Here is a 14,746-nt window from a genome sequence, read left to right as displayed (position 1 = left end):
TCCGTCTCAAAAAAAAAAAAAAAAAAAAAAAAAAATCTAAAGATTTCATTATGGTTGTGGACCAATTTCTAGTTGTTTGCTGTCCTGTGAAAACATCTGTACACTTGCCAACAGGGCAGATCCTGAGCAAAGCTGTGAAGTTGGTTAAGTTTGTCTTTGGCCCTTCCCGCCTCCTTAGGACCCCCCACCCACCTCTACTTGTACTTCTCTACCCTAAACTCCAACTTACGTTCCCTTTCTCTTAAGTTCCTTTACTATCCATTTCCCTGTGTACTTACATTTTAATAGGGGATTCATAAACAGGGAAGAAGCCTTCATCTGGAAGAATGCTATTGGTAAGAAATAATAGGCCACTTGATAATGTAAGGCCGGCCCGCTGGGTATCCCCATCCCCCACTCCTACAAAGGTGAGCTCTCAAGATATCATCATCCACTGGAGTCATGGATCATGTAAATCTGGGCCTAGACAGTCCAGGACAACAGCTGAGGCCCCCACCTGCCCACTGAGGCCCAGTAGAGGCAAGGAAGGGATTCCTAAGAAATGGGAGGGAACATAAGTCAAAATTTGCCCCTCTCCCAGGTTTCCTCCTCTCCCCCAGGCAGCTACGACACCTTAGGCCCCTTTCTGGAAGCCTAAAGAGCTTCCAGACCTGAACTTCTAGGATGAGTGAGCCCCAATTGTGTCTGAATTGAGCTCTCATGGCAGACTTGGTACTAAATGTTAATGTTTACTATAAGGTAGGTAAGGGCCACAAGAGAAGCTTATCATTTCTTCCCATTTAAGTGACTGCCCAGTGTGTGTAAAGGGCACCCTTGATATTTACTTGTGTCCATTCCAAACAGCAACAAATCGGTGCTGCATGTGGGGTGACTGTGCTCAGTTACTTGATGATTGAGCCTCTGCACTTGTTCCCCAAGACAGCAGCCAGCCCTGGTGATCCTCGCAGCTCTTTGCTCCCTGTGTTATGGAAGTGTTAATCCCGGACACGTGGAAGGAATGTGTTGATCTGTATTTCACTCCCTGGTGTCCTGTCAGCTCAAGCTCCATATTCCTTTCCTCCTCAGGCACAGAAACCCGAGCCACAGGGCATCAGGTCCCTCCCCCCTGTTCAGGACTTGCCTAACCAATCTGCTGTCACTGAGCAACATTGGGGCTGCCTGGGTGTCAACTCTGGAGAGCGTAGCACCCCGCTACCCTCTCAACCTCGCTGCCCAAACCCCAGGCCCCGGCGGGCCCGAACCTGGAGGGATGGCAGCCGATGGGGGCGTGGAAGACATTAGGAAGAAAAGGAACGGCCAAGACTCTTTTTTCTTTAACAAGCATTTAACTCTGCATCAGGAGCCGCCAACACAGTATTCTCTTTCAGCCAGGTCAGCATCTGGACCTCCATGCCACCTGGCAGGGGAGGTTGGGCACTGTCAGTAATTTATTTGCATCTGTGGGCTTTAGTGTGGGACTTCCCTGGGCCAGTGTGCAAAGCTTAAACCAGGGCACAGCCCAGCAAAGCTGAAATCCACTGCCATTTGGCACCTAGAAAAACACATAAACTGTTTAGCCTTGGCGGGGAAGGGACTCCTGGGGACAGGGAGCTGCCACATGCCCCTCACCCTGTTTCTCCCCTGCCCTATCTCCCTTCCTGCTCCTGCTATCCACTTGTGAGTAGTGAGGCAAGAAAAGGATAGAAAGTGTGCCTAAAAAGAGCACCCATCCCAATCCTGAGTGTCAGCCAGGTAAGATTTAGGACTTCAACTCTGCTAGTCAGCACAAGTTGAAGCGTGAATTTATACTATTGAATTGGAAAATTATAAATTGAGACATTAAAAATGGATCCCATTCAGGCCGGGCGTGGTGGGTCACGCCTGTAATCCCAGCACTTTGGGAGGCCGAGGCAGGCAGATCACGATGATAGGAGATCGAGACCATCCTGGCTAACACGGTGAAACCCCATCTCTACTAAAAACAAAAATTTATCCAGGCCTGGTGGCGGGTGCCTGTAGTCCCAGCTACTCGGGAGGCTGAGGCAGCAGAATGGCGTGAACCCGGGAGGCAGAGCTTGCAGTGAGCCGAGACTGCGCTGCTGCACTTCAGCCTGGGGAACAGAGCAAGACTCCATCTAAAAAAAAAATGGAAAAAATGGATCTCATTCAAAGTCATTGATTGGGATCCTCTGTAAATGAGCCATCTGGTATTTGTAAATAACTTTTTATTACAAGTAACTGCCAAACCTCTGCCCACATGTATTTCTATCTATACTTTAGTGTAAGCAAACTTGAGTCAAGGAAAGATGGAGTGGGTTGCCTATAGTACCACAGCAAGGCAACAAAAGCAGCAGGAAAGTTGGGAGGTTCCTCTCCCTCTAAGAAATGTTCCCTGCCCCGTTAGGAAGGGATTGTGCGGGGCCAGACAGTTCTAAGGATGTGTGTAGACATTTCCAGTCTGATCATATGGGAGTCCTTGCCCACCATGCATAGTCCCTGACAACATGGGTATGGTGCTGCTGAGAATCCACCTGCTCACCCATCCACCTACCCATTCATCCATCCATTCATTCACTCATTCATTCATTGCAACAAGTAATTATGGGGCACCTTGCTGAGTGCTGACAGGATCTCTTACCTTCTTTAGGCTTGAGAGAATGTAAATTCTCAACGCCATCGTGGCCGTTGTGAGTTTGGCAACATTTTTCTCTTATATTTGATCCCTTTGGTCTGACGTTTTCAAGGACAAGGATTCCTCTGGATTCTACCCTAAAGATGGATGCCACAGGCTCCACCAAAGTGCAGGCCAAAAGCAGAATCTTCAGAGAGGAATGCTAGGAGAGACATTTATCTCTCAGCAGTGCCTCTTTCCAGAGTTCCCTGGCACCTGGTCCTGATGCTACAGCTGGGAGAGTGGCCTCCAAAGAAGAGAAAGGACGGTGTGAGGCCCTGTCTTGCACGTGTTCTAGCCCACGGGGGCACAGGCTCTGGGCCTGCTCACCTTCATGGGCTGCTTTCAAAGAAGGAAAGCTAGTTCCTAATTGCTAGTGAGCCCCAGCTACAGTGAAAATGATTTCCCAGGGAAACCGGGAGAGGGAGCAAGGTGAGAAATGGGAAAGGACCAGCTTGAACACATTTACCTGGCTCCCGAGGGCCATGTGCTTTCCTGCAAAATCACGAACAAACGTCCCTGTGGCCGTGTGCCTCCTCCCGGTCCCCAGAGTAGCAGCAGCAGCACCCCAGGCTGTAGGATGGAAGGAGGAGTCACTCCCAGCGCAAATCAAAAGATGGAGTTTGCAGGGAGGCCCCAAGAGTAAGCCACAGCCTAGTGCTGGCCTTGGCTCCAGGGAGTTTGCTCTGAGCTACCCCCCAAGCTCCAAGAAGACCAAAGAAGAAAACAGTAGGTTTCCCCTCCTCTCCTGTTTTTCTCCTCCTGTCCACATACTACATTTATCTTCAGAACAAACTAGAAATCCCTGATCTCCTTCTCTGGACATATGAGGGTCCCCACACTCACCTTTTCCTAACACGGGACAAGAAGACCTGCTAAAGGTCAGCAGCCACACCCCAGACAGCTCCTCTGAGCAAGAGCTAAGGTAGAGTGGGCTGAATAGGAAAAAACAAAGCTAGTCCTGGGAATGGGCAACTTGCCGTCTCACCATTCCCAAACCCCTAACCCTCCATGGCCCAGACACCAGGAGCCAGCAGCCGTGAGTCAATGTGGAAATGGCTCTCTGCTGAGGGAACCAGAGGCTGCAGACAGCAAGGGCGGGAGGATGCTGGCCTTGGAGAGGGCCAATCCCCAACTGCCTCCAGCCCAGAAGCAGGGTGGGGAAAGCCCCGAGAGTCCCTGGGCAGAAGCTAGAGTGGGTGGAGAGGGGAAGCTCCGGCCCCTGTGTCCAGGTAGCAAAGCCCTGTCCTCACATTTCTTACTTGCAACCAGGACCTACATGTGAAATGATCACTTCTCATTAAAAACCACCTTCATCGATGCCAAAAAAAGAGAGTTGGGGGGTAGGGGTGGTGGTTGAGAGAGGAGAATACTGGGGAAATTTCTATTCTAAATAACATTGACCTTTTATTCATGAACCAAAATCAGGCCTTCTCCAGTAGCCAAGCCTGGAGAAAAGGATCTGAAAGGCTGAGCGTGATGAAAATTAGGTTGCTGGATGTTGCAATGGGGGGTGCCATAAGAAGGGGCCATGCTTCAGATTCTCCCATCCTTCAAGGCTCCATTCTCCATAGTCTGGTTCTGCCGGGGTGTCCTCTGTAGCCCTGATGCTCAAACGTCATCGAGCCTCCCGAGCAATGCCAACCCGATGTCTCACTGATTCTCTTTCACTCTTCTCTCATGTTTAGGAAGATCCCTCCTGCGGCAGATAGCCCCCTGCCCTCGCCGGCAGCCCACATCACCACCCCCGTTCCAGCATCCGTTTTGCAGCCTTTCAGCAACCCCAGTGCTGTGTATCTTCCTTCAGCTCCCATCAGCTCGAGGCTCACCTCTTCTTACATAATGACATCAGCCATGCTCTCAAACGCAGCTTTTGTGACATCGCCGGACCCAAGCGCCCTCATGTCCCACACCACAGCTTTCCCTCATGTGGCCGCAACCCTCAGCATCATGGACTCAACCTTCAAGGCCCCATCCGCCGTGTCCCCGATACCAGCCGTCATCCCTTCCCCATCCCACAAGCCATCCAAAACCAAAACCAGCAAATCCTCAAAAGTCAAAGACCTGTCTGCCCGTAGCGACGAGTCTCCAAGTAACAAAAAAAGGAAGCCACAGTCTTCGCCTTCCTCCTCCTCCTCATCCTCCTCCTCTTCCTTGCAGACATCCCTCTCGTCTCCAGTGTCAGGGCCTCACAAAAAGAACTGTGTTTTGAATGCCAGTTCTGCTTTGAACTCCTATCAGGCGGCCCCTCCCTATAACAATCTGTCTGTGCACAACTCAAACAATGGGGTGAGCCCACTCAGTGCCAAACTGGAGCCCTCAGGACGGACCTCGCTGCCCGGCGGCCCCGCGGACATAGTGAGACAGGTGGGCGCGGTGGGAGGCAGCAGTGACTCCTGTCCCCTCTCTGTGCCCTCCCTTGCGCTCCACGCAGGGGACCTCTCTCTGGCCTCACACAATGCTGTGTCTTCTCTGCCCCTCTCTTTTGACAAATCAGAAGGAAAAAAGCGTAAGAACTCAAGTTCTAGTAGCAAAGCCTGTAAAATCACTAAAATGCCTGGTATGAATAGCGTTCACAAAAAGAACCCGCCCAGCCTTCTCGCACCGGTGCCCGATCCCGTTAACAGCACCTCCTCTCGGCAGGTAAGGGACCTCCTGGCACCGCCTTCACCGGCTCTGGGGGGCAGGGGGAGCTGGACAGTGCCCCTGCTTAGCCAGGCGGCTCCGACAGGTAACACAAGCTTGATTCCTTTTCTCGTTTTCCCCGAAGGCAGTTTTCACCCTCTGCTTTGAGAGCACTTTACTGAACAAGTACTTGATACCACGCTCACTATGTGCTAGGCACTGTTCTCAGCACTTTACGGTTATTACCTCACTGAGTCCTCATGACACCCCATTGCAGTGGGTGCAGTTATCACTTTACAGATGAGTAAACTGAGGCACAGAGAGATTCTGAGTTCCCCACTCCACATCCATCAGTTTTATCTTTTGAGGTTCTGAGAACATTGTCATTAAAGAGTTCTGTTGCTAAGAAGTTTGATCTGATCTGTTGGAACCCCCTTAGGAAGAGCTTGAGGCCCAGGCAGGTTAAATGCTGACCCGGGGTCCCACCTGGGAGTGGGAGCGCCTGTGCCCAGCTCCCAGGTGACTGTCCTTCCCACTTTCCTAGGCTGCCTCGACCCCCACCTCCTCCTAATAGAATTCTTTCCTTCCTAAAGAAAAACTGCAACTGTCACCAGCTGGCAAAGAAGTGTTCGATGCCATGGTGCAGATAGGAGTGTGTATGGTGAGGAAGCTGAGAGTGTGGCGCGGTCTGGGAAGGATACATGTTTCTTTCCCTTGAGCTCTATTCTCATCCCTGAGTCTAGTCCTTCTCCTCTGGCAGGGGGGCTACTTAGGAAAGCCCACCACCACCCCTGCCCCAGCCTCTGGGGGCCGGTTGGGCATATAGATGAGGGAGCAGACGTCGGGAAGGGCCTGGCCTCGGATTCTCTGCGGAGCCAGGTCTGACGAGAGGGCCTGCCCGGGAGCCTAGACCCATCAGGGCAGTGTGTCCAGAGACCGTTACACAGAATCAAGGGAACCAAACCCCAAGTCCAGCCCTATCTAGGGTTGAGGACTTTGGAGCAATGGGAGGCAGTTGTTAAAAGATGTTTTAATGTTTTGTGTCACCGCTTATGAGACTTGTTATAACCTCACGAAGAGCACAGCCTGAGGGGGATTCACAAATCACAAACACATGAGAAACAGCAAGTTTGGAACCCAAGGGCCAGACAAGCTGCACACTGAGGCCAAGGTGAGAGGAGGGGGAGACACAGGTCCTCTCGCTCGAGCCGAGGGCACTGTTCTGACTCCCCACGGCCAGGGGTGTGAGGGAGGGGGGCCGGCGCCCACAGGGCTCTCCCTGGAGGCTAAACTGCTGGTGGGTGCCACCGCCAGGGCCCAGGAGGGAGGGCAGAGCCAAGACCTCTCAAGCTTGAACATGTATACGAATCCCCCGGGGGGCTTGTGAACATGCAGATTCTCAGTCAGCAGGCCTGGGCAGGGGCCTGGGAGTCTGCATTTCTAACAGCCTCCCAGGCCACACCTTGAACAGCAAGGCCGTGGTATCTCACTCATTCTAGATACAGTCCTAGCAGCTAACACGTAGGTGATGGCCTCTGTTCCAAGCACTTCAGGTGTATTAACTCATTTTATAATTACTTGCTGTTACTCCCCTTTTACAGATGGGTGAACCAAGGCACAGGAAGGTTAAGCAAGGCACCCAAAATCACACAGCGAATCAGTAGTTAGGCTAGGATTTAAACCCAGGCATTTTGGCTCTGGAGTCTGGCCTCTTAGCCTCCATGCCATTAACAGAGTCCCTCTGTGTCGAGTAGATGTGGCTCTGTTGATTCTTTGGTCTGCAGGACTGTAGGAAATGCTTAGTAAATGCTGAGTCGGCCAGAAGCAGTGGTGAAAGGAGCAGCGAAGTGCTCATCAGGAGGGAATTCAAAAAAACGGATGCATTTAACGGCTGCCTTGGATCTGGTCAGCATTGGTTCTCTAACGCAGGTGATACCTCAGTGCTTGTCACCAGGGTATTAAGAAAAGGCTTTATCACTGGCGATTTCCAAGTATTCAGGAAAGGCAAAGGCCCTTGGGATCTGTGTTAATTCTGCTAGGAGATCCGGGAGGAGGGCGTGCAGGCAACGCATGAGATTGAGAAATCCAAGATAAACCTTTGCTTTGAGAACAATTTGGGGATCCATTTAATTGCATCTGGTTGGTAGAAGGCCAGAAGTTGCCACAGGGCTATTAAACTGAACAAAAATCAAGACTGTGAATGTAGCCAGGTGTGGTGGCTCACACCTGTAATCCCAGCATTTTGGGAGGCCAAGATGGGTGGACTATCTGAGGTCAGGAGTTGGAGACCAGCCTGGCCAACATGGCAAAACACTGTCTCTACTAAAAATACAAAAATTATCCAGGTGGGGTGGCACATGCCTGTAATCCCAGCTACTCGGGAGGCTGAGGCAGGAGAATCGCTTGAACCCCAGAGACAGAGGTTGCAATGAGCCAAGATCGTGCCACTGCACTCCAGCCTAGGCGACAGAGTGAGACTCTGTCTCAAAAATAAATAAATAAAATAATGTAAGGCAAACGTCTTTACATAAAGGCGAGTTAAGGGAGAAGAGGAGCGGTTTATAGGATGAAAGTTCAAGCTGCCTTTGCAGACTAGACAGGGACTGGTTAGTGCCTGGCATCAGCTTCCCCAAGGACGGGGCCCATTGTGTGAAGGACAGTCCCAGAGGAAGGGGAAGGGCACAGTGGCCACACCCGCATGCATAGTGTTCCTGTCCTCCCTCCACGTGAAGGAGAAGCCCAGCGCCATCGTGCTATTTTCCTAAAGAACAGTCGCGTGTGCGTTACATCTCCTAGCCGGGAAAACTGACCCAGCAAAAGATCCAGGTGTTTTATCTGCAGCCAGGCTGAGGGAGTCTGGGCTGGAAACAAGATGGATTTGGGATGGAGGGTCAGAGGTATATGAGCTGTGTGACCCTTTGGCCACAGGTAGAAAAGCCCAGCCTCTGCTGAGTGAAGCTCCCAGGAGGGGCCAGGCTTCTCCACCAGATGCCTTTGTCCTCATCCATCCCTGTTCGGTCCCGGCCAGCTAGGGAGCAGTATGAGGAGTCCCCACAATTCCACTTTTCCTCTGGGAAGGAGAGGGCATCCCTCAAGGCACCCTCTGCAACATTTTCATTTTCTCTGCCACTTAAGATGGAAGCACCAGTTCCGAGCCAATCTGAGGGAATGAAGCATGCATTGTGCAGCCCTTCTTTCCCCTAGAACATGTGGCATCGGCAGGCCCTTCCCAGGCTGGCTCGTGTGTCTGAGCGGGGCTTCAACGGTGTCTTTCAGGTTGGGAAAAATAGCAGCCTAGCTTTGTCACAATCCAGTCCTTCAAGTATATCCAGCCCAGGACACAGCCGACAGGTAAGTTACTGGGGGCGGGGGTGGGGCAAAAATTCATATGGTCATCAGCAGGGTGGAAAGAGTTTGGACATTGGGGTCAGACCCTGGTTCAAACCTCATCTCCAGTTAAGGGCATGGCTACTTGGCTTCCAAACCTAGGCCTTCTTGTTAGCTGTGTGCCCGTAGGCAAGTTACTTAACTTCTCTGTGTCTATAAAGTAGGGATCATACTGGCCCCTACATTCTAAGGCTTTTGTGAGGATTAGCCTATTCATGTAAAGCCACTAGAAAATGCCTGGCACACAGTAAACCCACAAGTGTTAGCTATTATTACCAGCTGTATGAGCATACGCACATTACCTCTCCGAGTCTCGGTTTTTTTCATTCGTTAAAAGGCAAAATTGATGCTTCCCTCCTAAGGCTATTGTGAAAATTAAAGAAGATGATTTGATTAAAGGGACTTGTGGCCAGGCATGGTGTCTCACGCATGTAATCCCAACACTTTGGGAGGCTGAGGCAGGTAGATCACAAGGTCAGGGGTTCGAGACCAGCCTGGCCAATATAGTGAAACACCATCTCCACTAAAAAATACAAAAATTAGCCGGGCGTGGTGGTGCAGGCCTGTAGTCCCAGCTACTCAGGAGGCTGAGGCAGGAGAATTGCTTGAACCAGGGAGGTGGAGGTTGCAGTGAGCCGAGATTGCCCCACTGCACTCCAGCCTGGGTGACAGAGTGAGACTGTGTCTCAAGAAAAAAATTTTAAAAAAGGGACTTGCCAGCCAGGCATGGTGCCTCACCTATAACCCCAGCACTTTGGGAGGCCGAGGCAGGAGGATGGTTTGAGCCCAGTAATTTGAGACCAGCCTAAGGAACATGGTGAGACCCTATCTCTACAAAAATTTTAAATAGCCAGGCATGGTGGCAGATGCCTGTAGTCCCAGCTATTCAGGCAGCTGAGGCAGGAGAACCACTGAAGTCTGGGAGATTGAGGCTGCAGTGAGCTATGATTGCACCTTGCACTCCAGCCTGGGCAAGAGTGAGATCCTATCTCAAAAAAAATGTTTTTTTAGGCCAGGCATGGTGGCTTATTTCTGTAATCACAGCACTTTGGGAGGCCAAGGCAGGCGGATCACGAGGTCAGGAGTTTGAGACTAGCCTTGCCCACATGGTGAAACCCTGTCTCTACTAAAAATGCAAAATTAGCTGGGCGTGGTGGTGCACACCTGTAATCCCAGCTACTCAGGAGGCTGAGGCAGGAGAATCACTTGAACCCAGGAGGTGGAGGTTGCAGTGAGCCGAGATCGCACCATTGCCCTCCAGCCTGGGCAATAGAGTAAGACTTTGTCTCAAAAAAAAAAAAAAAAAAAAAAAGAGGAGGGGGAGTCCTTGCCCATGGTATCTGTCCATCAGCACTCTCTCAAAAACCTCTGATGAGCTGCAGCCACCATTCAGGATGCAGTTTCATGGCAGCAGTATTCAGGGTAGACTTAGTCGTTTTTATAAACTTGAGGTATAAGAGTAGTCGGTGTGTACACCTGTGATAAATTATTTTCTCAATGGAGTGTGTGCATATGTGTCTAGGGAGGACCAGGAAGGATTGGGGGTGGGGTTTTGCCCCTTACACATGACTGGAAAATGTGTGGGTGTGCGTGTATATATAACCGTGTTGTTATGTTGCCTTAGACGTGCCGCATGTTTTGTAGACACCAAATAACAAAATAGCAACGTGTGTGTATTTTGCCCTTTGGGATTTTCCCACAAATCTTGGGTAGAGTTTGGGTGAAGATTATGGGGAAATTGTTTTTGTATCCCCAGGCCAGGGAGAGTCTCCTCACCATTTGAGTCCTTTTTGTGCCAGAACACTTGCAGCCCGTCATGTGTGCTGGGGTGGGAAGGCACATTTATGCTTAGCTGTCAGCCTCTGATGATGGGGCCTCTTGTAGAGGTTTTCATGTGTACCTACAGACTACACTTCACCCTCACCAAACACAGCCCGCATGTGCCCATAGCTCCGGGTACACCTGCTGGGAACCCAAAATGCCAGCAATCAGCCCTGACAAACACAATAATGGCCACCACTTGTGTAGCACTCTCTGCCTGCAGAGAGAGGGCTATGTGCTGTGTCCTTTACACACACTACACACATTTAAACCTTTTCACAACCCTGTGAGGGACAAGATGATTACAGATGAAGATGGCTACACTAAGAAGCCAAGTAACTTGAACCCAAAATCTCTCTCTCCAAAGCCTCTGTGTTTAACCCAACACTAGAATCCTTCCTGAGATAATTTGCTATGTTATCTGTAGGTTAGGTAGGAAAAGGTGAACTAATGGAGAACAAAAATGAAGGCATCAGTTATTCTGTCCACTCTCCCAAAGAGGACTCCCAGGAATGTCCGCGGCATTCGTCCTTGTGTTTTCCTCAACAGTGAGGACCTCTGTGACTGCGTTACACGCATGGATCCATCACCTCATTTGCTATTGGGTCCTTTAGATCCATCATCTCATTTGCTATTCCAGCTGCCCTTTGCTGGATATGGGAGGTGGGATATTGTCCTCTCTATTATAGATGAGAAAACTGAGGCTCCATCCTTGAATTCTCATGGGTAATCTCAACTGTATGGTTTTGAAACAAGTTTTTCTTTTCTTTCCTAGAAGAACACAAACAGAACGGGCAGGATAAGGACTCTTCCGTAACAAGACTATGAAGCCACTTCCACATCAATTCCAGGCCACCTAATCCCATCCCAGGAGGCCATGGGGAGGAGGAGGGAGGGCAGTGGGCCGGGGGGAGAGTCTGTTTTCTGTGCACTCCCTGTGACTCTGGCCTTTCTTCTTCTTTTTTTAATTGACCAATTTTTAGTTAAAAAGGCAAAGAAGGTGAATTTGAGATTTACAGAAAACAGTTCCAGTGTTTGGTTTCCGCTGTCTTTCCTTTCATTTGCCGTGTTTTTACATTCTTCCAAATTTGGGGTCACTCCCCTAGCTCCTGATGCTGCTACTGTACCATCCTTTTGCTCCAGCCATGAGAGCAGACATTGCAGAATGTTGGTTCCAGGTTGGCATGCTCTGAAGCTCTTGAACTTCAGCACAGGCAGAGCCCTTTTTCTTCCTGTCCTCTCCACCCGATCCCTTCCATCCCTACGTCTACCACTCTCTGGGTCCTCACTGGCCTTCAAAGGACCTGGCTGTCATAGGATCCCCTCAGGACTGCGTGCAGGGAGAGGGGGCTTTGCTGGAGAGGAGCTGGGAGTGGAGAATTGGAGGGTGGGTGGGGTTCCCTCATCCGGTTTCCACAGCCCACCATGGCTGGAGCCAAATACTAGAAGCAAGATTGAGAACAGTGGCCATTTAGTGATGTGGTTTACCTAATACCACTGTCCAGCTGTGCAGCTCAGAAAGGATAAACCAGTCAGGGTCAGGGGCCAGAACAGGTTTGGGAAGGTGGCAGCAAGCAGAGCATGGTGGGTAGGAGATGATCCCTAAAAAAACTGGAGACTGTGGTGGTCTGAGCTGGTCAGGAATCTGCAGAATCCCTTCCAGGGATCAGTGTGCCAGTGCCCACAGCAGGGTGAGCTAGGAGGGAAAAATCCCAGGATAAAGGTTGTGAGAACCCAGAAAGCCACTCTGTGAGGAGGCACGGTGACCACAGCTGCTAAAGGTTCTTAGGCTGCCTTCCTGGTCTAGGAAGAGCCCTCCAGGGAGAGCTTCCGCAAAAGAGTATGTGTCAAACCTTTTGTCAGAATAAATAATAGCATTTCCCACCCACCGCCATGCCCTGGGCCACAGGGACCTGGTGGGATCAGAACACCCATGGATCAGCTTTTGCTGTGTTAGAGACAGCCATCCCCATGAAGGAATGGTAAGGACAGCCACTGCTCAGTGAAGAACAGCCATTTGGAAGAGCCACGCTGGAGCCCTGCAGCTGTAGAACTATTCACACTGGAGTTTTAAAAGAAACAGCAATACCATAAGCTCTAGTAGGGAATCATAATCAGGAAAGGAATTCACAACATAAAATAGGTGTTCTATGCTATTAATCATGTAACTTCCCCTATGATGTATAGCAGAGATACTGGGAGGTTTTGCTTCATCCTTAAATCAGAAATGAATGCTAGTTTCACAGCTGGGCAGAAGCCTCATCCCCACCCCGAAGTTTTCCTTTTCTTTCCCATTCCCCCAACCCAAAGATCAGACTACTGTTAAGTTTCACCACACAATTGGAATTGCAAAGACGGGAGGCAAATGGAGTGATTTTCATCAATGGAATTGCACTGACAGTGAGTGTTCCTTATAGGATTACTAAATTTTTTAATATAAAACGATTTTTTTAAAAATCAGGAGTTGATATTATGTACCAGTACATTAGTTCGGATGATTTCATTTTTATTTCTACAGTGTTAAAAGTGCACTTATATGCTGGTTTATTTACATCTTGGGAAAAGAGACTGCAAATTGAAGGGATGATTGTTACTTTTTCTTTTTTTAAAAAAAAAAGGTTAAGGAGATTTTAAGACTTATAAATGTTTAAGAAATTATAAACAAGGTTAGACCCTTTGAAAAAAAGTTTAGAAGATATTCTTAAAGTAAATTTTTATAGTGTTAATTTTGTAATAATTTATGTTTTACTATATTACAGAGCTAACTGACCAGAATAGTTTCAGAAACAATATGAAACTTAGGAAAGTTTAAGCAATGTTTATATTTTTAAAATGTTCTTTGAATTATGTTTTTATTGTACATTTCTTCAGACTGAAAAGTATGTACATATCTTTGTTATTTTTGCACAATTTTGTCTTGTTCGGTTTTAGAGGTCTGTTGTTTTTTATAATTTATTTTGAGTTGTAAAACTTGTAGGAGTAAAAACAAAAAACAAAATCTCCGCAACAAAATAACCCTCTGATTTATAAACTCTTATAGTCAAAGAGGGAAAACAAAGGTTGAGAGATTAAGTGGCTGCTTCTGAGAAATAATGTCTCAAGGACTAAAGGAGCAATTCAATAGGTTTAGACGTTGTAGCTCTCTACATCTTGAATTGGAAGCTGGAATAAAGAGCCCCCCACCCCCACCCCCCCACCCCCATCGAATGCTGCTTACTTTGTCAAAAGACTGGCTATGACCAAGGTGAGGATATTTCTGGAAAACCGGGCAAAAAGGGAAAGCCCACGGTATTCTTCCTTTGCAATCAACCACAGGTTTACTTTACAATGATGTATTAAAAACTTGCAGCTTGAAAAATGGAATGCAAATAAAAGGTTCTCTTTGGGTTTGTCTTAATGGAGTTAAACTGGAGCAGCCTATAAAACGTTTTTAGGGTGATGTCCTCTGGGTCCTTCTGTTCTGCACACCCACTCAGTCTTCTCTCCCAGCCCCTTGACTGCACACACCCCTCTTTGCCTGAAGATCTCCTGACTTGTCGCCAGCCATAGAGGCTCGAAAGCTCTGGTTGTTAAGCATAACGCAATGCATAGACCTGTCAGCCATAAAAAAAAAAAAAAAAAAAAAAAGCGACTTGGATAACTTGTATGCCTTCTTTTGTATCAATGTACCAATTGTAAATAATGCTGATCAACCTTTGTAGAGAATAGTTTATACAGCATATTCTATTATTGCTGATTCTCAGTGAACTCTTGTTTTAAAAAAGGAAAAAAAGAAATTTTCTATTTACACCTTATATTTTGTTATGCTGTCGGCCCATGGCACTTTAACAAAACTCTGTGGGTTTTACGTAGCTGGTCAGTCATGGGGTATATTAAATAACTGTTGTTGCACAGACAAGAATTTGCACCTGCTCATTTGTCCTTTCCTACTACCGATTTTAGAACCTTTTCCAGAAAAATTTTGAAGAAAGCATGTCCAATCATTCTAAACAAATGCCACACTTGTGGAGTGGGTTTCTTTTCTACAATCCATATTTTGTAACACTAAGTATTTTCCTTCTTTGTCCCGCACCTCAATGTATTAGCACTGTCAGATAGAGTTCATTCCATGCCTGTGATATTGTAAGCAGAATAAATGTCTAAAGTAGGTGTAAATAGTAAATTCTATGGCTTACAGTTTTAAAAGGAAAGAACAAACATGTATCTGTTGATACTGCCATGGTTCCTCACCAGGCCTGGAAATATTCTCCAGTGAGCGATTGT

The 14,746-nt window shown here is 48.4% G+C and overlaps 1 protein-coding gene across 22 annotated transcripts in view; it reads left to right on the top strand.

The window, feature by feature from the left end:
* The window catches only part of ATXN7L1 (ataxin 7 like 1), a 267,359-nt gene extending 255,851 nt beyond the window's left edge, over positions 1-11,508 (top strand). For 8 of the 22 annotated variants that reach the window (XM_055283567.2, XM_055283564.2, XM_055283575.2 and 5 more), the window contains 2 exons: positions 1,066-1,371; positions 4,339-5,681. In XM_055283567.2, coding sequence (XP_055139542.1) covers positions 1,066-1,371; positions 4,339-5,443 — 1,411 coding nt within the window. In that variant the 3' untranslated portion in view covers positions 5,444-5,681. Of the gene's footprint in view, positions 1-1,065; positions 1,372-4,338; positions 5,682-8,551; positions 8,627-11,258 lie in introns of those variants that run through there. The other 14 variants (XM_063641576.1, XM_055283569.2, XM_063641579.1 and 11 more) reach the window with 9 other exon arrangements.
* The last annotated feature ends 3,238 nt before the right edge of the window (positions 11,509-14,746 follow it).

This window comes from Symphalangus syndactylus, chromosome 6, assembly GCF_028878055.3.
Source record: "Symphalangus syndactylus isolate Jambi chromosome 6, NHGRI_mSymSyn1-v2.1_pri, whole genome shotgun sequence".
NCBI lineage: Eukaryota > Metazoa > Chordata > Mammalia > Primates > Hylobatidae > Symphalangus > Symphalangus syndactylus.
Note: the sequence above shows the minus strand (reverse complement) of the source record. Positions and strands in the feature narration are given on the sequence as shown.